At 26.6% G+C, this 25,295-nt stretch overlaps 2 protein-coding genes across 6 annotated transcripts; both read left to right on the forward strand.

The window, feature by feature from the left end:
- The first annotated feature begins 418 nt into the window (after positions 1 to 418).
- On the forward strand, positions 419 to 3,166 carry LOC114123296 (elongin-B-like). The gene is made up of 5 exons (XM_027986214.2): positions 419 to 556; positions 664 to 765; positions 839 to 932; positions 2,524 to 2,665; positions 2,725 to 3,166. The coding sequence occupies exons 2-5, from the start codon at positions 763 to 765 to the stop codon at positions 2,834 to 2,836; spliced, it is 351 nt and encodes a 116-aa protein (XP_027842015.1). The 5' UTR covers positions 419 to 556; positions 664 to 762; the 3' UTR covers positions 2,837 to 3,166.
- A 2,283-nt stretch (positions 3,167 to 5,449) lies between these two features.
- On the forward strand, positions 5,450 to 24,217 carry LOC114123285 (PHD finger protein 3). 5 transcript variants are annotated; one of them, XM_027986200.2, is made up of 15 exons: positions 5,450 to 5,844; positions 6,733 to 6,879; positions 7,746 to 7,895; positions 11,430 to 11,555; positions 11,613 to 11,720; positions 11,776 to 11,873; positions 11,954 to 12,088; positions 14,789 to 15,391; positions 15,452 to 15,667; positions 15,731 to 15,783; positions 15,866 to 15,982; positions 16,051 to 16,493; positions 20,588 to 22,732; positions 22,889 to 23,100; positions 23,162 to 24,217. In XM_027986200.2, the coding sequence occupies exons 2-15, from the start codon at positions 6,747 to 6,749 to the stop codon at positions 23,786 to 23,788; spliced, it is 5,166 nt and encodes a 1,721-aa protein (XP_027842001.1). In that variant the 5' UTR covers positions 5,450 to 5,844; positions 6,733 to 6,746; the 3' UTR covers positions 23,789 to 24,217. The 5 variants fall into 5 exon arrangements, with proteins under 5 accessions (XP_027842001.1, XP_027842002.1, XP_027841998.1 ...); XM_027986201.2 differs by having other exon boundaries at positions 15,872 to 15,982; XM_027986197.2 differs by lacking the exon at positions 5,450 to 5,844 and adding an exon at positions 5,905 to 6,384.
- Positions 24,218 to 25,295: the final 1,078 nt, after the last annotated feature.

Genomic DNA, 25,295 nt, shown 5'->3' on the forward strand with positions numbered 1-25,295 from the left:
CTATTGCTTCAAAAGGATATAAGTATACAACACACAAAAATAAATTTATTTTTAAATATATCATTCAAAATATCATTCATTTATAAATACCTAATTATCTAATAATAATAATTCTAATCAATCATATTGTATTTGTAATGGAAAAGGTACTTACATAGTTAATATAATTAAGATTTATCTTAAATCGTGACCGTGGTGTGAGCAATACCGTCTACCATCAATAGACATATATTTCAGATATATAATGTTTTCATTTATTCTGTGCTCATACTTTATGACATTAAACTGTTTTTTTGTATTACAATTTTAAATTCCTATCATATTTCGGGAAAACAGGTTGCTAAACCTATTAAAATGAACTATTGAATTATTATAAGTGATTGGTGGCTAACCTGTAATATAAAATCATATGCGAATTGATAAGTAGAAAATAAGATGAGTTGATAACAAGAAAGAGAATGACTATCATTATTTACTATTATTTACAGTAAATATTATAATTTATTTGTGTAATGACTGTGATGTGTATAGTAACTACTAACAGTACTAACTATTAGTAAGTTGAAGTTGTATTATTATAATTGTGTTAACATTATTCTATATAGATTATATTATTGTATTATCTAATCTAATGTTTGTTTTCGCCTTCTCTATTTTATTCAGATTTTAGATTACTTGACCTCGTGCTTTCAAAATCACTTTTTGTGGAAAGCTGACTATCAATATAATTCACGATCGAAATATTTTCAGTTTCAATCCAAAATGGTTAGTATATTTTTATTTCCTAGTTGTTTATGTTATTAAGTTTCGAATTGTAAAACAATATTTTATTGTTTAGGACGCCTTCATGATGATACAACGAAAAAAGCTAACCATATTTACTGATGCTAAAGACAATATATTGGTTAATGAACTCAAAAAGATTATTGGATGTATGTAAAATTATTTGTTACATTATTAAGTATTAAGTTAAATGCCGAAGTGAGAATAGTTGAAATATCAAATTTACATTTGTGTTTATTATTTATTGATGGGTATATTATATTATTTCATTAACTCAAGTTAACCTGATAACAATGTTCAAAAGTGTAAGATTTTATCATGAATATATTAAATAAATAAAATAGAAATAACTATGTGTATTTCCAACATACACTTGATCAGATTATTGTGATACGAATTCTTAAAACAGTTAAATTTTTCAAATCTATTTGATTTAAATCTTACCAAGTTTTTAAATTTAATGTAGCCTTCATGACAAATTAAAATTTAGATACTTTTCAGTTATCCCAACTACCACGAGTGTCGATTCCATTATCTCGACTACCTCTTCAAAGTCTCAACCAACATGAATTTGTCATTTATATTTATTTTATTAATATAATGTATATTATAGTATAACTTTTATTATCACATAATCGGGACTACCTTTTTTTACACAATATAATTTTTAAAAAAAGAATAAAAAATTATTAAAACTATTACAAAAACCAAAAATAAAATTCAAAATTATTAATTATCTTGAGGAGAAAAATGTTCAATCATACAATTTAAAACACTTGTAAATGGAATATCATGCTTTTGACACCACATGAATTTAACTAAATAACTGTCTGAGAATTAGGAGCCAACATTGCCACTCGTTCGCTGCGCTCAATCATTCATAACAAAAATATCCCTTAATTTGCTATGCAACACTATCTAAAATAGTTCACAGGCACAGATTAATCCGTGGTCACAGAGCTAAAAAAACAATGCCTATTATTTTGCTAACAGCAGTTGATAATAATTATTAAATAATAGTTATTTGATTAGATAGTCTTAGACTGAAGACGGCGATCGTAAACATGTATATTGTATTTATAATCAAAAATCTAGATAACGAAATTAGACCAATAGTGGCATCAGCCGGTAGTCAGGATAACCGAAAAATACCAAAATTTATTTTTTGGATCTTTGTTTTTGTATTAGATTAGCCATTATGTTTGAAATAGAACACGTTTTAATAAATAAATTGTGAATGTGATGGATAAAAAGCAAATCAGTGTTTTTATACTTCTAAATATCAAATATTTAAACAGCTAACTAATAAAATTAAACATTTATTTTTTGCTTATGATTTTATACTCATTAGTTTAACATATCATAAATAATTCAAGAAAAAATTATACAAGTAATATATTTTATATTTTAAAACAATTATGATAGTAAAATATTATAAATTCTCAATCCCTTCATAGGGAAATAATTTGTTTTCTTACTTGAAGAAAGACAGTCAAACAACAACTGCCAAAAATATTATACCTAGATTTTCCTATAATATTACCTCAAAGTTGAATGAGATTAAATCATTAACATGCTAAACAACAAATTTACTTCAAAAACGGTACCAATGTTATGCAATTTGTAATAAAAACATTTGATAACCTCATTATGTGAACAAAACATTGTAAAAACAATTAAGACTAAAATTTATTTGTTTGTTTGTTTTTAAATTTACTACATTATTAATTATTATTATAGGTATCATTAAAGTAGCACCAGCAAATCAACAACTTTACTACAAAGACGAAATTATGGATGAGACAAAAACTTTGACAGAATGTGGTCTGAATTCTAGTATTGCTAAGGCACAAAGTCCAGCTACTATTGGTTTAGCAGTGAGGTAATAACATTTAAATATTAAAACATTTGTAGATTATTAATTTTATATGATGACTGTAGAATGGAAAATGGAGAATTTGAGCCATTGGAAATGGTACCATACTCACTGCCACCAGAGTTGCCATATGTCATGAAAAACCAAGAAACTAATGGTCAAGAACCACCCATGTAAGCAGCAATCATTAAAGAATATGTTCCAAAATGAGTTTTTTTTTTTTATATGGTTTATAAACAAGTGAAAATTACTAAATAGCATCTCAGCTTAAACTAAGGATTTTTTTTTATGATTGCCAATTGGTTATAGTATTTTTTTTTTATTATATAACCTTATTTTATATTTTATTTATAATCAATAAACATGTCATAACTATGAAAGTGGTAAGATAAACATTAAAAAGATTAAACAGTTTACCAAGTCATTAAATTTGTTAATTAAAACATAATTGTTAAAAAAAAATTATGTTAACACTTAAAGTATTCAATATAAATATCTAAAATATGATTTATTGAGTTTGTATATTATTTTCTAAAGATTTTTAAAAAAATATCTTTACATTAACAAAAAATATTATGTACCTAAATACAATAAGATATTTGAATTTCTGTTTACCATATGTAGCCTTAAGTGAAAAGCACTGAAAATTAAAAACATTTAATTGTTTATAAGTTTATTTGGCTTTTTATTTAATTGAAGAAAAAAAACTGTAAATTTAAAAATTTAAATAAAAGTATAATTCTGATGAGTTAATATTCAAATATTATTTTAGTTATTAAAATAAGTTTTTACTAAGAAACGTATTATTGTATGTACTGTGGGTCCACCTATCATATTTATTAAGTTTCTCAGTAGTCATTGCCAACATGAATAAAAAGATATATAGTCTCAAATTCTATCCTAATCATCGATATTATACATTGGATACCTATAAAATTTCGTCTCTAATAAACACAATATATCTTAAGACCAACATTACAGTGGATAACCAATGCTTCTTACTCATACGAACAATTCATTATTTATTTATGCATTATCACAGTTGTACTCTAAAAATTCGCAATATTAGACTTAACTATAATTTTAAATTATATATATGTACAATTTTTATAATTAATTTATATAATATAATATCATATACCTAATAGGTATATTTCTATAATTTTCATAATTTTTTTTTTATTATTTTAAATTAAGTAAAATTCTCTGTATCTAATGAAATAAGCTTCAAATTCCCATTTTTCACTTTTAAAAATTTTGACGTAAAATTATTTGTTTTGTATAGTATGAAATATCTATATATAATATAATAGGTATGATTATAAATGAAAATTTAATAAAATATTTTAATTATATTTTCGGACTTTTTGTCCGACGATAAAAAAATTCCGAACTTTTTGTTTATTTTTTTTTTCAATGGACTTTTTGATTGATTACCAATCTAAATGTTAGTTCAGGAAACTTTTTTCCGGCTATTAATCATTTATCGATTGTTCTTTTTATAATTGTAAATTGTAATGCGTCGATGAGATGATAACGTCTTTACAGGAAATGGTAAATTTTACCCGGTAAAATATCCGTAATAATATAAGTAAAATAAGGTACATGTAAATTCTGTCCGAAAAAAATTACAGGTACAAAAATGTATTAGTAAATTCCACCCGGAAAATAAATATTTTTAAACTAAGCGTTCCGTGACTGTACGATGCGGTGTCGCGGGATGTTATATATTTGGAACTTTGGAAGTTCCAAATTTTTGAACACGGAAAAATCATATCAGACGATAATCGTCAATTATGTCATATCGTATCAGCTTTGGCTACAATATTGTGGATATAATTATTGGAAATATCAGTTAGAACTTAAAAGTATGTTATAAAAAGGTACCTAGTTTAAATATAATTAGAAACTATAAAAATAATGAGATATCTATAGATGATTATATAGAAAATGTGGCTCATTATTTTGGAGATTTGGACAAAAAAAAATAATATGGAAGTAATTTGATATACTTAATTTATATAGTAAAGTTATATGTTGAGATAATTATTGATTATGATTATATTATAACTTGTCTTTATTATTATAAATATTACTATTTTTACTATTATATTTGTATATGATATATAAATTATATATGTGTGTCATGTTGTAAATTTTGTAAAATATATTTATTTAAATACTTATAAATTAAAATGATTAATCTATGTTACCTATGTAAATAATAATATGATTAATAATATACATTCAAAAATGTGTACCTATATAAACAGTAAGTAATAAATTTAATCTATATAAACTCATTATATACGGTTTTGATTGAAAAATATAAAACATTTTTCGAGCAGAATTTACATGCGCCCGTCTTTACCTATCAATAGGTACCACTAACGGCTGTAATGTGTCCGGTACTCAGCAATCATAGAATTAACATAAACTCAATTATACATTTTTTTGTTCATTTAGACTCGAAAATGATACCTAATTTACTTCGACAACGAATCCATTTAAATTTTTAAGAATCTTCGCGTTCGCAATAAAATTATATAGATTAATAAAATAAGTTTTAAAAAAAAACTCATGTTATTTTTTAGACTATTGTTGTAAAATCTTGTAGTAAAAAATAAAAATGCATTTTTTAAAGGTATATTTTGGTATTTTTAAATTTTAATAGTTAAAATCAGGGTGTTGATTTTAATATTTGTTATCATCATGAATGCTCTTATCAATATCGATTTTTCTTCCACGGTCATGCGCCTTGTCCATGACGTAAAACAATGGCGGACGGTGCCTCAACACAAAAATATATCACATCTGTAAACAGATCTGCGGGCTGCAATTGCTAATGTCTGATACACAGCTAAGAACAAATTAAACCGAGAAGACAAGAACCCATTACCAGATTGATATTCCAATCTCGCGAACGCCGCACCCAGAAATCCGTTGGCCTTTACGCAAAAACAAAGTCAATATGAAACAAATCGTAGACCCGCGATAAGCGCGGCGGTACGAGCAGAACAGGAAGGTACCTACACTTGCACGGACCTCGGCGATGGGTTCAGACGAACGCGTCGGATCGTGTCGGCCAGCTAGCCAACAGTGATAACGGCGCCGAATCGACGGCGGTAGAGCATTGAAGACTCGCAAGTCCCGATTACATTCACCGAGTGCCCGTGACCGAACCGGTGAGTACATAATATCATTATAGTTGTCGTGCCTTTTCGCGTTAATATAAAATATTTACTTTCAATACCACCTATTACAATATTAGACTTGATTGCGCGCACATCGATTTTCGCGCGCCAGTTTGTCGTGTGATAATATCGCTATGGTATTATACGTAATATTTTTCCCGGGATGTGTTTAGTGTTGTGAATTTTTTTTTCTCTGTCACAACTTCTACACACATAATATCATCTCCCTCCAACCATCACGACAAGCTGTGTCCTTCGCCCGGGTTTGTGTGCCCCGCGTCACCTACACTGTTTGGAGCCGTTGGAGGGAAAAATTTTCTGTTCACCTACCCGTTTCCGTAACAGTCGGTGTAACATACGCATCGTAAACATTATAATTATTATTATTACTAAATACGTAATACAATAATAATAATAACAGTAAGTTTGTTTATTTGGTTCTCATGCTGATATCAAGCAGTGAATTGTTATACAAAATATTATATGATTTTTACATACTTTAATATCACACATTTTCATCGTCTAAGACAGGTTGATAATTGTCATTAAATTAATTTTATGAAGAGATAATTTCCTCAATACGTTATAAAATGAAGTTGTTACTTTAAAATATATTTCACTGACTATCCTGGAGTAATTATAATAATAACAATATTGAAGTATAGACTTCAAAAAAACTTTAATCTGATTTTTGTAACCATTAAATATTATAAAATCTGATTTATTAAATTGTTTTGAGTGTGATGGTTTATATCATATATTTATTTATTTATTGATATATGTTGAAAATAATTACATTTCAATACATAATATAAATCTTGTTTTTTAAAATTGCTTTTTTATTAAAATTTTTCTAATGTACTTCATAATCCTTTTTAGGTGGTATTTTTATAATGTCTTGTTCAAAAATAACTGAGAAAGCAGATGAAGAACCAGAAGATGAAGAGGCTGATGATACTTTAGTAGTGGTTGTTAAGCCTGATGGTACAGTTTCAATAGATCAAGAAACATTCAATAGAGTTTTGGGTAAGTCATTTACCCAAGTTTTTTTATAAGCCATTTAATTCAAAGTACATATTATATCTGGTTGTTATTTTATTTTCATGTTTAAATATGTATATACAGTAGAAGCCGCTTATTAGGAACACTTTTGAACCAAGATGAAATGTGTCAATTAATCAATTGTTTCTAATATGCAATTGGATTTATTTACTATGAAAAAAATGTATAAATAATAAAAAATAAATAAATAATTTTATTTGTTATGTGAAATATGTATCTATCGATGTCTGTTATTTTGCGTTGAGTTACTTGATAACCATGCTTTCATTAGAATGATGTTGCTTAAACTTGAAACACTAACCATCTCTACATGTATACACCCTGAAGCTGAACTAAAAATATAGCAGTTAAAAGCTTAGAAGATATTGTACTTATGATAAAGAACAGTAAAAATAAACAAAATTAATTGGACTATTGGAATTCATTATTGATACGTAACACTATAATGAAGATAATATTATGTAGTACCACAGTAGTATAGTAGTACGTTGACTCTAATTGTTTCAAAAAACCGATGTATTGTTTGAATAATTCGATTGGTTTCCAATGTTTTAACATACAGCTGAACCGTTCCTAGACATTTCGCTTCAGTAACATGATTGTATCAATTATCTGTGTTTCTAATAAGCCACTTCTGTTTATTTATACAATGAAATTATTAATTATGTATCATTATTGTACTTAATACTACATACAAAATATACTTAACTGTATGTCATTAAATATATTTTCGATTATTTTGACTCATGACTTTGATATTATCAAAATTATTCCTGCATCAAGTCTAGTCATCTAATATAATCTTATATTGTTGAATTTTTTTTTTTTAGAAAATAAAAAAGAAACCATGAATATTATTCACTTTGAAAACAGCAGTAATAAAGGTATAACCACCAATCCAGAAAATGGAGAGCCAGAAATCAATTTGACTGTACAAGGTTTTTATCCATCTATTTCTACCAAAACATTCTTATCCCAAGGTAAGAAAATATTAAATGTAGATACTAATTTTATTATTTTCTGATTAAGTAATTTAATATAATAATAAAAAAAAATTAATAATTCCGGTTTTAAAAGTAACTAAAGAAAATGTTTTTTGTTAGATATTTAACCTATGTATATAATATATATTGTTTGCTTATTAACATAGAGCCATTTACACAATAGTACCTAAAATTCAACTGTTATAGTAGTTTTCTTAGAAGATATTTGTTAGAAAATCAATACATTTTTTAATTTTACTTTTTAAATGACAGCATACATTTTGTATTTCATGTCCAAAGCAAAATAATTGCCTGTGGTATAAATAAAAAAAAAACATCACATTAGGTATTTATTATAAATTTACTAAGTATATCAAATTTAGATTGCTGAAGTAGTGTACCAACATTTTGAGTACATCACTTCTATCGGCACTGGTTTGTTATAGCCCTGCCGAGCGAGTGAAAACTTTATAGCCCCACCATTCATATAACATTAAAAAATTGAATGATAATAAAGATTAAACATTGATATAATTAAAAATGTTTATGCTTTATGTGATTCCTAAAATTCTGCTATGTCTTTTAAAATAGTTTCAAACAGATCATTATTATTCAGTTTTGATCGCCACATTAATTCTGCCAAATACGAGTCAAAAAAATTTCTATCCGTCCCTCTACGTTTTTTGTTGTCCCATTTGGCCGAACCCCACATTCTTTCAATATTTTGTATGTGGGTTTCTGGGTCCACGAAATTATATTTATTATTGACTTGATTATGTTGAAAACTGCGTGTTGCAAATTAGCATAAGCTTTCTAACTGTCAGAAAAAATTATAGAACCATGTCTAATATATCGGTTAATAATAGGTATTAGTGTAATTTCTAAAATACACTATTTATCGGCAACCTCGAACTGTTCAGCCCATTATTTACCCTAATACCTTTTTCTTTACGACAATTCCTTCGTTGACATCGCCATCTCAACCTTTTCTAAAACATTTCGTGGCCATTTTCACAGGTATTGGTCATTTTAATTATATTTTTGGACTGGAGAAATTGAATTCCGGCATTTATATCGGGCACTTGTGTTAGCAAGTTCTTAAAATTCATTTTAATGATGATGTATGAAATGCGAACAAATACGTACTGTGATGTTTAATCGGTATAATATCAGTTTATTATATTTTTATATTATTAATTATTTGTGATGTACACCTATGGTAGGCACCTAATAGTTATGGTACATATTTTCCGTCTCATTATTTTATATTTATACGATATATTTATTGTTATATGAATGGTGGGGGGGATAACAACCTGAGTGGCGGGGCTATAAAGTTTTTACTCGCCACGGCAGGGCTATAACAAACCAGTACTCTTCTATCTTATTAACTTAAAAGACCTATAAATTATTTATTAAATAACTTCTGGTTCAATATTATTTTTTATATACTAAAATCATTAAAGTACTAAATTGCTCCAAAATATAATTTAAACAATCTAGGTATGTAGTTATTTATTAAAATGTAAAAAAAAAAAATTGATTTTAATATATTTAAAAAAAATCCTTATTAGGTAATAAAAAAAGAATTTTTTATGTTCAAGAAATCACTTAATATCACCTATAAAAATAATTTATCATATGAAAAATCAATGTAAAATAGAAAAAAAAATGTAGTTATAGTGTGATTTGAGAAATAAATTTAGACAATTTTATTAAGAATGAAACTTCTAAGATATGTTATTGACTTATTTGTATTTTTTTATTCAAAATGCAATTAATATTTTTCTTCGGACATAACTAAATCACAAGAGGTTAAGTAAAATGAAATAAAAAATTACCAACTAAAGATAAAGTATTAAATATATATATATTTATAGTAGAACACTAATTACCGGATGTCCCATTATCCAGATGAAAAAAAAATGTTTATTTTTTTTAATAACTTATTAATCTTAATCGTATTTTATGGTTCCACATAATCATAATTGTTGATTATGCATCCACATTACAATTATCGAAAGCTGATAATTATTATTTATTATCTTCTATTACCATGACGGTTGTTAGTAAAGTTTAGTTTGTCAAATTTATTCATATTATAAATGTACAACTTATTGTTATATTTCAATTATCTGAATATTTGTAATTCGACCCATCCTTAACAATAATTAGTCTGGAAAATTGATGTTCTACTGTATATATTATTAATCTTCATTTTTTAACCATTTTATATATAAAATACCTATTCTCATAACGGTTGAAGCTCTTGGGTGTTTTTTAAATGAAAGTTGTTATGAAAATTTCTCAATGTTTATATTTAATTAAGTTTAACGTTAACATTGATACTATTATTATATTATATAACTTTACTTTAGTTCATACCTAAAGAGCGTGCTTCAGGTTTTCTAATAGAAATTGTATGTAAAATGTTTTTCGCTACGCTGGTTAAGAATATACAGGGTGATTTTTTTATCAAACAACACTCATTATTTTCAAAAGTATTCATGTTTTTGAAAATATTTTTTTACATAGTTTCAAATTGTTAAAAAAACAACATTTTTACAAAAAAAATTATATTTTTAAATATTTTTTATCCTTATAATTTTTTAAGTTTTTTACTTTTTTGAATGACAACATAGATTTTTAATTTCATATTTCAAAGCAGAATAATTTTTTGAGTATTTTGATATATAAAAATCGAATTTAGGGTGAGTAGTTTATGAGTTATACTTATTCAAAGTTTAGACAAGCGGAGTAGTGGACAAACATTTTGCGGAGTAACCCCGTACCACTCCACTCCGCGCAGCTAAACTTTAAATACGTATAACTCATAAACTACTCACCCTAAATTTGATTTTTATGTATCGAATCACTCAAAAAATTATTCTGCTTTGGAATATGAAATTAAAAATCTATGTTGTCATTCAAAAAAGTAAAAAACTTAAAAAATTATAAGGATAACAAATATTTAAAAATATAATTTTTTTGTAAAAATGTTGTTTTTTTAACAATTTGAAACTATGTAAAAAAATATTTTCAAAAAAATGAATACTTTTGGAAATAATGAGTGTTGTTTGATAAAAAAATCACCCTGTATATAATTAATATAATGTAAATTTAATATATAAGAAATAGATCATTTGGATTTTCATCTATTGTTAGTATATAAATATTCTATATTATAAATCTATAATATATTTTGAATTTGAATTTTAAATTTAAAAATAACTTAAAAACCCCTAAAATGCTCTTAAAAATTAGAAAAATTACCTTAAAATAAAAAATGCAAAATAAAATTTCTTATTCTTATTTAAAAATACATAAAACTTATTTGTAATAAAACAAGCATCGTACAGAAAATTTCAGAAAAAAAAGTGCATCAAAATCCTAGCCCTAGACTAATGATTATATATTAGATTTAAATAAATAAATAATTATATTATTAATTAAATTTTAACACATGTATAATATTATTATAACATAACATAACTACATCCAAAGTAACACAACTATTTTGATTATTTTTAGCCAATGAAACTAGTAATGTGACATCTAATACTATTTATTTGGATCATTGTTATTACAAGGATTGTCCACCAAACACGTCAGAAATTACCTCTGATTCTCAGAGTACCGGAATACAGCAAATTACAAGTAATCAAGTTGATTAATTTATAAGTAATACATTTTAAATTTAAATTAATATTTTAGATAAATTGAAAAAATCAAATATTGTAAACATACATGAAGAAATTGAAGAGATTACTGTTTCAATGGATGAGAGTGAATTAAACTCTTCTTTGTGTGTACTCGTAGAAGGTAATATTATATTAATTAAATTTATATTAATTATTTATGTATGTATGTATTTTAGATATTAATTCAGGCACACCATCAACAACTAAGCCCAATAGTACTGCAGAGAGTAATTTACCTAACAGCAAAAGAATGCTCAACTTAAGAGTTGGAAAAGTACTTAAAAATATTAATTATTTAAAAGACTAAAATAGATTTTTAATGAATATAAGTACTAATATTTTATATTTTTTTAGAATGAAAAACTAAGAACTAAAGGTCCTATATCTCTAAAAAATACAATGACTAAAAAGAAACCTGTTGAAATACAAAGTAGTCAATCTGGTGATAAAGCAAGAGTTCCAAAAACAGTCAAACGTCTGTTACCAATGGTAAGATTAATGTTCATAAACCATGTTCTATAACAGTAAAAAATTAATTTAGTGGCACCTATTCAAAATTTTAAGACTGAATGCATAATAGAATTTTAAAACATTAAATTATATTTTTTAATATGTTATTATAATTAGTATTTATTTTTATAAGATAAACGCTCTTTCTTGTACTCGACAAAGTTAACCATGCACACCACATAGATTCTATATTTCTTATAATCCCTGGTGGATATGCGTTCATTTTTGCATGATAGATTTTGTAATAGATACTTTTGAAGGTTAAAAGTTATTCAAATAGTAATCTAAAAAACTTAGTTATTTTGGTAACGGAAATATCATAGTCGTCTTGTGGATTTATGAAACATTGGAATTGGGTAAGAAAGGAATTGTAGACATATTAAAAAAGAGTCTAGTTGGCCTTTGAAATTTTGTTTTTAATCGTGATGGGCGAGTAATTATTAAAGAGAAGTAGATACATTTTTTTATTTAGATAATCGCCTCCGCTGCTATCAAAGTACTTTAAAACTAACCAGTATAACCTGTTTGAAAAAATAGATATGTCAACTACATTTTTGAAATGGTGGCTATTTGTTTTAGTAGATAATCGTTAAGAATTTTTCTAAGGTTACTAATGAAGTTTTTCCTTTGAAGTTAAGGATATCATATTTCTTAGGTGGCATAGTAGCCATTAAAAAGACTGCATTCTCTAATGTGTTTTATCAGTCTTACAAACTTACAAGATAGGATATTTGGATTCTATTTCAATTTTATATTGTTACTTAAAATCAAAACGTTAACTGAAGTTTTAGCAAAATTGTCCCATTACTCTACTCCCTAAAACCTGATTTACATTAAGTTATATTTAATTGTGTATTGTCTGACTGTTTGATGGTTAAAGTATAATTGTTGATTTCTTCTATCATTTCATACACATTTCTCTCATTCGAACCGATCCTGCCTTAAAAATTGAACTTATATTTAATTTACATTACATTAACATTAATAGTATTGAGACTTTCATCTATTGCTTAGTTTAAAAAAGCTAAAGGTGAACATTTGTAAACATTGAAACATTCCCATCTACTCAATCCCTGATAACATTTTTAAGTGGATCGACAACTATATCATTTATACTCCATTCAGAATGAGTTCGTACTTCAGTGGCCAACTTGTGCACATGGGCGTACATCATACACCATTGGAATTCCTAACCTGTTGTTTGACTAGGTAGGGGAAGCGTCTGACAGTCGCAGATGAAAACTGGTCGATACCGAGGTACGATCTCATTTTGAATAGATTATAGGTGATCTTAAAAGGACACAACATTTGCATGTGTTGTTTCCGTCCTAAAAACGTACATCATAACAACATAACCCATTTGAGTTTAGCATATTAAATTTTAAGTAGTGTGCTTTATTAATAAATTAAATGTACACATCATTAAACTTAAATGGAAGAAAATTATATCTGTATTCTCTTATGGGTTTGATTTATTAAAATTTTTAAGAAATTTCTAATTGTACGAGTTCAAATATTATGTGCTGTAGAAGTCAACAAAATATACAGGTAATATTCTTACATTTAAGTTTAATGATAGGTAAATTATTTTTTATTTTTAAAGCACAATACTCAACATTTTAAGTGTTAAACTGAAATGTGGTATGATGTACGTTTTTATGACGGAAACAATACATGTATTAATGTAATGCAAATTAAATACAAGTTCAATTTCTAAGATAGAATTGGTTTATATGGGAGAAATTAACCACTACACTTTAATCATCAAACAGTCAGATAATACATAATAAGAAAAAAAAAAATAACTCGTACGTAAACTGGTCAAGCTCTTAACATGTAGCGAGTATAGAGAAATTGATAAGATATATTCAGCGAGTGAACTGATCCAAGCAATCCTGTTTCTGCAATTAGATCTTTTATGTGTACTCAAACTTAAGTAGCATAGACACTAAACAGGAGGTAGAATATTAGGGGAGACTTTATTCTGCTCCATAAAAGAACGAAACTCCGTTGCATATCACGAATAACCAGGTTTCATATCTTGAAGCCCATGTTTCTCTCACCAAGTGACCCATTATAATTGTTTTAATTTTACACAATACTGTCATTGATATGTATCATGTATTGACGCTCGTTGTATTTTGGATAAAACATTCGGTAAGGTTTTTGAGAGACATGTACCTAACCTAATCTAATCTAACCTGTACAAGAAAAGACACGTTTTATGCACCGCCGTGTAGAGTTCTCTCGTGATGTAGAGTATGTACATCAATTATTTTAGTTTATAAATAATAATGGAACTATAATCAACTCATTCCTAGACTTAATGATTATGTAGGTATATATAAAAAAAATAGATATTTACCCCTCTATACTAATAGGGTTGAATTTTTCTTTATTTATTAACTATCTAATTTTGACAATACAACATTTGTTTATTGAAAACTCTGATTTTGATAATTTTGAAATTCATACAAAATATTGTATACCTAATTCAGAAATTAATGATTAAATTTAATACTAGATTAAAAATAGTACTACCCTTAAAATTAACTTTCCAATAAATATCTTAAATTTAAATGTAAATATTGTTTTCTGTGTGTGTAATTTAGTCTTAAATTAATATCTTTACTAACATTTGTTTCTGTTTTAATAATTTAAAAATATATACTCTTCTAGAAGACCTATCAAGTTCGTCCACCAGTTCAAATCAGAAATAATCGACAAAAAAAATCAGATGTTATTGTAGACAACGTTTTCTCGCAAGCTAATGAATTAATTCGTCAATCAAGTATTGAACCCAAAAAATACATACAAAATCAGTTGATGTTCAAAAAAAATAAAGATAAAATTGGAATTACTGAGAATTCTCTTGATTCTTCATCAACTTCAACCAAACATGTCACTAATTTATTAGATGTACCTAAATTATTTTCTTCTCCAGACATCAATCTGGATGATAACTTAACATCTATTCAAACAGTAAATGCTGAATTGGATCCTAAAATAACTGTTGTCGATAAAATTGATGATATCACCACTATGGATAATGTTGTTTCCAATGCAAATGATTTAGATCAAGTGATTTTAAATAAAGAAGAAACTGGAAGGGTACGAAAAGTCTCAAATCGATTGAAAGATAATCCAGTTGAAACTACTGTTACTAAAACGGTAGAAGACATACTAAATGATATTAGTTCCAAAATAGCCATTGAAACAGAAATTATTGATGAAGAAAATTTAATTGATGAACTAGCCGATCTCAATGAAGACCTTAACTCTGTATGTAAACTTAAAAATGTATATAGTTGAATTAAACTAATTTGTGAATAATTTTTCTAGTCAAATTTTGTTGCTCCATCTAACTCTAGTCATGATTTGATGAACAAACTATTATCTGATGATAGTCTTAATCAAAGTGATGAGAACGATTCTACAACACTAGGAACTGCTGATAAATCTAAAGGTTCTACTGTAGTAGTTTATGGAAAATCTGGTAGAACAGTGACACTGCCTCCAATTGAGATTCCTAAAACTCGATCTTTAGTTAAAAAAGAAGTATGTTTTTCTCAATAATAAAGATAAAATTACACTTTTTATACCTTTTATTATTATTTTTAGAATCTAGATGCTAGCATAAAAGAACAAGTTAGACAAAGACGTTCATCAGAAAAGTAAGTATAATTAAGCAATATTTAGGATTTAATCAATTATGGTTTTTTTTTTTGTGTGATGTACATATATTCATTTATTTAGTTCCAGAAGCATAAATGATTATAGTGAAGAATCAGATACTGATAGAGAAGGAACCATGACTTCAGAAGATGACCCAAATCGACTATGGTGTGTTTGTAGAAAACCTCATAATAACAGGTAATAGTGTCAGATCAAATTTAAATTTTTAATTAAAATTATCATTTATGACTTAAAACTTGATCCAGATTTATGATATGTTGTGATACTTGTGAAGATTGGTTCCATGGAAAATGTGTGGGTATTACAAAAGCCTTGGGTGAACAAATGGAAGCTCGTGGTGTTGAATGGAACTGCCCACCATGTAAAAAAAAAAGAACTGAAGATGCGCGTAAAAAATCTGAAGAAGATAAAGTCACTAAGAAATCAGAAGAAGAAAAGAAAAAAATACCTAGTTCAAAATCCCCAGTCAAAAAAACTGAAACTAAAGTCGTTAAAATTGAACCTCAATCACAACAAAAATGTGCTCAATGTAAACAAATTCTGGGAGATGTAGCAGTAGGTTTATTTTGTAATGAAAAATGTTTGGATCAGCATATTGAAGAGAGTGTAGCTGCTATAAAAGCATGTTGTACATCAGATTCACCAGATATTATTTTACTTGACAAAAAAAACAGCAGATTAATCACTGGTATGTAACAATTATATTATACTATATAAGTTATAAGTTTTAGCATTTTATTATTAATAAACACAAAAATGAAACTTCATAATATCCAAATAAATTATTGTCTTCAAAATACAATGGTACCGGTAATGGTAGATCTGAACTTTTTATAAGATGGGGGCAAATTTTTAAGTGACATTTTATAATGTGATTAAATAAATACTCTACTCGTCTATATTTTTACGATTTTTTAAAATAACATTTTTAGTAATGCTACATGCTCAGATATTTCATATTATATAAATTATAACATGAAAGGAATATACATAAAATTATGACTTATGTTTATGATACTACATAAAACAAGGGTATGTGATTTCAATTATATGATTACTAGGGTGTTCCTTACCTATATGCGATGAAAAAAAATATCCTTATATTTCTGATCTCAACCCCTAAATATGTGCGTAAATGTATAAAAATGAAGTGCAAAAATTTTGAAACCAAATGATTAAAGTTAACCCTTGCCGACTTGTAGTTTAAGTTTAAACTCCTTAAATTTTTCAATATTTACAAAAATTTTCCACATTTCCATAAATACTTCATTAACCTTTAGAAATATCGACATTTTTCATATTTATATATTTTGAAGTAAATTAAATTTCCTATAACTTTTATAATATTATATTTTTTAATATCTCCAATGGTTCGGGAAGAATATGGACTTGACTGTAAAAAAACACTATATTTTTGGAAATAAGTGTAACATAGTAACAATTAGTAATACTAAACAATGTTATAGAATAATTATTTATAATTATATTTATGATTTATAAATCTATTTAAAAATTGAAACATTTTTATCATTAAAAAAAAAATTCTATTGAATATAAAAAGTTAATATTGTTGTTGTAATAAAGTACTTTTTTTATAATCTGGATAAATTTTCCGATCTTCTTATAGATACACACTTTAGTATAAATTGTTTTTGATCTTCATCTAATGTTAATGTTGCATTGTATTGTTCCATCAGCTCCACGGCTCTTTCTGCAGTATCGTTAACTATTTGTAATGAATTAATAATTTTTTAACATTTATGTAATTTTCACTAGATTCCTAGAAAGTCGGATCATTTTTTAAGAATTCGTCATCAATGTTAAATAGGGAAAATAATTTTAAGCTTTCTTCTTTTAAATAATGGAGTAGGCTTGATGTAACTTGTGGTATTTTAATTTCAAAAACAGATCTTAAAATTAAATCATAAATATAATGCCTACAAGGAAGATATAATAGTAGGTCTTTACCTAGTTTTTGTTCAATTAAAATACATACTCTATTCCTAACCTTTTCTGCATTGGGCGCAGTTGTATCACAACACAAAGCAAAGCTTGAACAATATCACATAATCCCCATTTCTGTAATGCATTACACACAGCTGCAGCCTGTTCTTCACCTGTTGATCACTGAAGTTGTGGAACATTTATAATTTGTTCAATATTCGTACTTGTTATCACAATTGGTAGTCATTCAACAGTTTTTTTATTTCTTATTTTAGTGTCTGGTAATAAATTTCCATCCCAATGTACAACCATGTAATTAGGTATAGATTCTTTAAATCGTAATTTAATTAGTTCACTACGCTCGCGACGATATATTTCTCAAGACCTATGTATAGAAGTTTGATTTTTAACATATTCCTCAACATTAAGTTGTAAAGCTTTTAAAGTAGCTTGTTTAACATATATTAAATCATCCCATATACTTAACTGGCACCTATCTAAAGCTCCGGCTAGGTTTAGTGTAATAAAATTTTTTTTTTTCTTGAGGGGGATCTATTTCTAATGAAATAGTCATCTCTAATTCTGATGAATCACTACTTTCTAGACTCTTATTTTCTGAAGTACTATCAAATTGAATAAAATTTAATGACAAAGTTGATGGACGATCTTTATTATAATTATCTTTTCTTTTTAATTCATTTAACATTCCTATTTTCTTTTACTGTTCCTTTAATGTCTTTACCTAAGAGACATCCTGGAAAAATAGTTAACGATACTGCAGAAAGAGCTGTGAAGCTGATGGGACAATACAATGCAACATTAACAGTAGATAAAGATCAAAAACAATTTATACTAAAATGTGTACCTACAAGAACAACAAAAATTTATCCAGATTATAAAAAAAGTACACTATTACAACAACAATATTAACTTTTTTTATTCTATAGAATTTTTTTTTTTTATTATAAAAATTTTCCATTTTTTAAATAGATTTATAAATCATAAACATAATTATAAATAATTATTGTATAACATTGTTTATTATTACTAAATATTACTACGTTACTCGTATTTCTAAAAATATAATGTTTTTTTACAGTCAAGTCCATATACTTCACGAACCATTGGAGATATTAAAAATTGTAATATTATAAAAGTTATAGGAAATTTAATTTACTTCAAAGTATATAATATAAAAAAAATCGATATTTCTAAAGGTTAATGAAATATTTACGGCAATGTAGAAAATTTTGTAAGTATTGAAAAATTTAAGGAGTTCAAATTTAAACTACTTGTCGCACGAGTTAACCTTAACCGATTGGTTACAAATTTTTTGCAATTTATTTTTATACATATACGCTCATATATAGGGGGTGAGACCAAACATTTTTTAAAATCAAAAATTAAGGAACACCCTAATGATTACATATTGGTTACATCCCAAAACTATCTATAAAAAAATATATCTAATCTGAATTACGGTCCTATTAATATTTCTAGCTTTATCATACTTATATAAAATTATTTTTTTACATTCGAGATAATAACAACAGTCAGCAATCATAATATGAGTATATAACATTATAACTTATTAATTTTTACTATTTCTAGATAATTTTTATTATGATTGATAAATAACTTGTTGGCTATTTTATAAAAACAGTTAAATATAGATACCAAATTATTCTATACACACCTTAGTCATCACTTTCCTATTGCTGAGAATGTTTCAACTCTGAAGTATTTTTTTTGTAATTTGTGTTTTATTTTTTTTTTTATAATAGTAAATAAAAAAACTCAAATATACTCAATTATATTATGTAGGCACCATTGCCACAATATCAATTTAAAGATACATTTTTTTTAATACATTACAAAAAAAATACAACACAAAGCTGCTGCATATACATAGTTATGTTTTATGAGATTTAGACATGAAATGATAGCGAATGCCCATAATTTAAACATGTATTATTGATGTAGAAAAAATAACATAAATCACATACATCGTGAGAAAACACCTAAATGACTACCAGGTGATTTTCAAGTGAGCACCATGAGATATATAAGGGACCATGCTTAGACTGAATCTCGGTCCTAAAGCAAGCACCTTTAAATAACTAACCAATTTTTTGGATAAACACTCAAAATTACTTATTAAACTATTTTTAATTGATTTAAATGAAGTGATGTGTGTGTATGTATTTGAAGATATTTGCTGCTGTAGTAAAAACAATCCTTTGATCTTTTACTTAAATTCAATTGTGATTTCTTCTGGTAGTACTTTAAGGAGTCTCTATACCTACTTTTCAAAGTACTAGAGAAAAACAAAAAATAAATTGGAAAAATTGTAGATTTTTCACTTCCCACCAATTGATTAGTCCTCTCTGGATATTAATATTATGGCTTTTTTTTAGACTACCTCAAAATTATAGATTACAATTTTTATTTCTTTGATTTTTTTTGTAAATTTTTTATTTTTCTGTGTACTCAATTTTTCTTACAGTCACAAAGTCAACATTCAATTGATGAATGACAAGTGTCATCCCAAAAAATAATTTTAGACATTTCATAAAGTTTTTTTTTTTTTTAATTTGTTATTTAATAAAATTGACCATAAAAACAAACGAAAATAAACTATTTTTATTCAATAGAAATTAAGATAAAAAATAAAAGGGTTAGGATAAATATTTATTCAAAGAACATGTTTTATTTTAATACTAGACCTTATATTTAACCCAGATCCATCATTAAACAAAATAAATATGATTAATTTAACAAAATTTAATGAAATGTCTTGTTTATTTATATTAGTAATTTAGGTAAATTTTGTTACAGGTGAAAAAGCTCCAAAACTTTCACATTTAAAACAATGGATGAAAGAAAATCCAGCATTTCAAATTTTAAAACCGGGGGTGCCTACAATTAAACTAGATAAACTAAATATTAGACCCCATAGTAATTCTAAATCAATCCCAATTACATTAAAAAATCCTAAAAAAGATAACGAAAGTCGCAATAAAAGACCAGCTACAAGTCCAGATAAACATAAGGCAAAAGAAATTAAAAGAGACTTTGATGTGTCAGAATTATTGCAACCGGATAAAGTTAAACTCGTATTTGTTAAAAAAGAATCACCAAAACCAATATTACCTCAAAAAGAACTCATCAAACATACTCCTCCTCAAAAAGAACCCCTTAAACAAACTCCTCAAAAAGAACCAATTAAACATACTACTCCTCAAAAAGAATCTATTAAAAATACTCCTCAAAAAGAACCTATTAAAAGTACTCCACAAAAAGAACCTATTAAAAATACTCTTCAAAAAGAACCAATTAAACACAATATTCTTCAAAAAGAACCTATTAAACATACTATTCCTCAAAAGGAAGCATCAAAATGTATACAACCAGTAACACAGATAAAATCAACATCCCTTTCAAAAACAAATAATGTACAAAAAGTTGTGAAAAAAAAACCAGACCTGGTTAAAAAAATTGAAGCTATAAAAGAAAAAAAGGGTGAAGAACAATTGCGTACTAATGTTCGTAAATCTTTATTAGAATCACTAAGTAGTAGAATATCTGAAGAACCAGAATTAAAAACAACTGAACAAAACTTGGAGGAATTAATCTCAAAAATTGAAGAAGAACTTTATAATCAATTTAATAAGGTTGATCAGAAATATAAAACAAAATACAGAAGCTTATTATTCAATATAAAAGATCCAAAAAATTTAAATTTCTTTAAGAAAATTATTTTTAAGTGGGTTACACCATATCAGTTGGTGCGTATGACTGCTGATGAAATGGCATCCCAGGAACTTGCTGAATGGAGAGAAAGAGAAAACAAACATCAAATAGAAATGATACGAAAAACTGAGTTGGATATGATGAATCAACCAAAAGCTTTATTAATGAAGACTCATAAAGGAGAAGAAATCATTGAGTCTAAGGATAATAAGGAGACAATAGTATCAGAACTTAATCCTGATATTAAGGTCGAAGAAAAGAAACCACAGATTTTATTAAAGTTAACCAAAGAAAAGAAAAAAAGCAAATATAAAGAAAGTAGTAGTGTTGAACGTGAACGTAGACATCATAAGTCTAGTAGAAATCGTCATAAATCTCATAAGGATAAAAAACGTAGAAGTCGTGACCACAGCAAAAGCAGAGACATGAAGAATAAAAAAGTTGAAAAAAATAAAGTAATTAAATCTGCAGTAGAAGAACAAGTTCCTAATAATGTTGAAGTGCGTAAAGATGAAGATATTAGTGATAGGGAACCAAGTTCAACTGTTGTAATAGCAACTCCACCTCGGGTGGAAGAAGAAGTTGGCCCTATATGGAAAGGTACCATCAATTTCACCGATGTTGCACGTTGTGATGTAATAATGTCTAGGTTATCTGGTAATGTAGTTGGATTGGAAGCAGAACTTACTTTGACAGTTCTGGAATGTGTTGGTCGCATTAAACAACAAACCGTTTGGGATTATATGGGTAAATTGAAAAAAACCGGAACTAAAGATATTATTGTAACTAAGTTAAAATCAAGTGGAATGGAACAACAAATGTGCTACCTAAGTTTGTATCAATACTTAAGTGCTAAAAACCGCATAGCAGTTATTGACAGTAAACCATTTCCAAACATTAAAGATTTTTATCTATTTCCTCTTGGCTGTACTAGTCCTGTCCCTCAGGTACTATTGCCATTAGATGGACCTGGCCTTGATGAGTATAGAACACATTTGTTGTTGGGAATAATTGTACGAAATTCTAAAAAACCTTGGATTCCATCTTGGAAATCATCTGAAAATAATTATAAGCCTGATATCAATGACACTTCGTCTTTACCTCATCTTAAACCTGCTTTCCCAACATCTAGTCAAGACAGTTATTCACCAAAAGAAAGTTATACTCCACCAAGATCTCCAACCAACAAAATTCTCAGCTTACCAACACCGGTCTTACCAATATCTTCAGGTAAACATTTTAAATATTTGTAAAAGTGCATATATAATAGGCAGTAATAAGTATATAACATTGTAACTAAGATATTGTGGTTGATAATAAATTAATAAGCAATATAACTTTTTTCATATACAATATAATATATATTTTGTTTGCTTTTTTTTTTAGTTTTGACTGATGATGATTTACCTTATATACCTGGAGAAGAAGAACCTTACTCTCCTGTTGATGAAGATGTACCTAGTTTATCCGATGATATAAATACAACTTCAAGTATTCAACAACAAATGGAAGAATTAACCAGGAAAATAGAAAATGAAAAAAGAGTTATTCAAATGATGACTGCTAGTTCTCAAAATTCAGTTCTCGTTGATGACAATGTATGTATATTATAAAATTGTGTTCTTAACTTGATTTATTTACTATTATTACTATTTTTAGTCACTGGATCCAGATGAAGAAGTCTATAGTCCTACAAGTGAGCTGGCCCCATTAACAACTGAAATTCAATTGCCTAGTAATATTAAAGATATACTTTCTGCTATTAACACAAAAGAATTACTTTCAAATGAGGCAGAAAGCTCTAAAACTACTACAGATGTTGAAAAGAAGTGCAGGGACCCTCGACAGCGAATTTCAACAGCTGAACCTCCACCACCTGGCTTAGAAGATGAGTTTACACCTCCTTGTAATCCTGACATAAGTTTACCTCCTCCCAATTTTTCAACTACATCATACATGCCACCTATTAATTATATTGCACCTATTCCTTATCCTTTTCCTCCACCTGGGTATATACCTGATGCTTACCCAAATCAATATGGACCTCAGCAACCACCTCCACCTCCTCCACCTATGGTCTTAGACCAAGGAAAATACAACAATTATAATCAACCTGGTTATGCATATAATACAGTGCAATACCAACCACCCCTTCCACCGCCTTATCCAAAAACTAAAAAAGGATCAGGATTTTGGGGCCATGGTAGTTCTAAAAATGAACCAAAAAAGAAAAAGTTTAAAAAATCAGGTGATCGGAGAGATAAAGGTTCTTGGAGACGTATGTAGTTGTTTCCTAAATAATTTTTATGTTCTTGGGTCGTATTTTTATTAAATGTATGTTTTATATGTACAATTTATTTTATTTATCTTGATATTGTTAAGATTTTTTTTTTAAATATATTTTACACAATTTCTTATATTATCTAATATAAACCTTACATGTATTTATGTTATTCATAAAAATTTGTTATAAATTTTATTGTATTTATTTATAGTTAAAATATTATAAAAATTAATAAACATAAATGTACAAAATTTAATGTGAATTTGTTGTGCAGGCACGTTAAAAATGGAACATAATGTTACATAATTTTATACAAATAAAATGTACAACTTTTATATAATAAAATAACACCGACACTTAATTATGTTTTTGAAACACAGTTACTATAATTATCGATGTTAATTTTTCTCAATAAATTTAAATAATGTGGATTTGTGGCTTCATAACATCTTGTCATTAGAATTTATTTTTGGACTAAAACATTTAATAAAGACATTTAAGTAAATTAAATCATAATTTAACACCTTAGACAATATTAGTCCATTAATGAAAACAAAATAATTTTGTTTTTTTTCATTATCTTTATATAAGTAAGTACCTATGTATACAACACATATAATATTTGTAAACACTAAACATAGAAGTCTAAAGGTATTATTGTAATAGATACAATGTAGGGTAATAATGTTTTTTAATATGTTTGGTGTACCATTAGTTTAGTTATTGAAATAAAATCGATTAATTCATTATAATAATTTATGTTGCACAATTTTATTTCATAAACTAATCTAATAAATTGTAAATATTTTTATATAAATAAATAATACATAATATTATTATGTATTTCTAACCTATGTATGTTAAAAACATTTTTCGTACTGAAAAATTTATCATTGAATTCAAATTTAACATATACATTAAGATTAAAGTGACTTACTTAATGACTAGTACACAGTTCATTTGACACTTACTATTCAAGGTTGCCCACAGAATTTTTCTCAGTCATGAGGGGAGAGGGGGTAGTGGAACAGCTAAAAATCAATATACCTACTTACCATAAATAAAATATTGGGACATCGGAAGTATAAACAAATTATTATCTAAAGAAGCGGTGGATGTGTGTCCCTCCCAGCTAATGTCCTTGCTACTATTCAGCAGAGCATTCCTTTCCAATTTTCTCTGACAGCAAATAATATCAAGTTATGTATAAGTAGTTATAAGTATATATTCATAATTACTACTGTTAAAATCAAATATTTGTGAAAAAATTATTGCGACATACCAAAAAAGCTAAAACTATTCTGAATGGATAATTTATATTAACATCTAGGGATACCTTATAATATGTATTCATTAGATACATTATATTTATATAGTTATTACTTATTAGTGATTTATTTTACTATTAGAATTTAATAAATTAAATTAATTTCTGAAGAAAACATTGCATTTATTATATTATTTTTCACTTTTGAGTTAAATTACCAGTTAGAGTTATCTCAAATCAAA

The sequence above is a fragment of the Aphis gossypii genome, chromosome 2 (assembly GCF_020184175.1).
Source record: "Aphis gossypii isolate Hap1 chromosome 2, ASM2018417v2, whole genome shotgun sequence".
Classification (NCBI taxonomy): domain Eukaryota; kingdom Metazoa; phylum Arthropoda; class Insecta; order Hemiptera; family Aphididae; genus Aphis; species Aphis gossypii.

Bases quoted from the DNA above. Each gene is read 5' to 3' on its own strand.
- LOC114123296 (XM_027986214.2), top strand. The intron at 933-2,523 runs GTATGTAAAATT...TTATTATTATAG, and splicing joins ACTCAAAAAGATTATTGGAT to GTATCATTAAAGTAGCACCA. The intron at 2,666-2,724 runs GTAATAACATTT...TGATGACTGTAG, and splicing joins ACTATTGGTTTAGCAGTGAG to AATGGAAAATGGAGAATTTG.
- LOC114123285 (XM_027986200.2), top strand. From the start codon at position 6,747: ATGTCTTGTTCAAAAATAACTGAGAAAGCAGATGAAGAACCAGAAGAT. The intron at 12,089-14,788 runs GTAAGATTAATG...ATACTCTTCTAG, and splicing joins TCAAACGTCTGTTACCAATG to AAGACCTATCAAGTTCGTCC. The intron at 15,983-16,050 runs GTAATAGTGTCA...AACTTGATCCAG, and splicing joins AGAAAACCTCATAATAACAG to ATTTATGATATGTTGTGATA.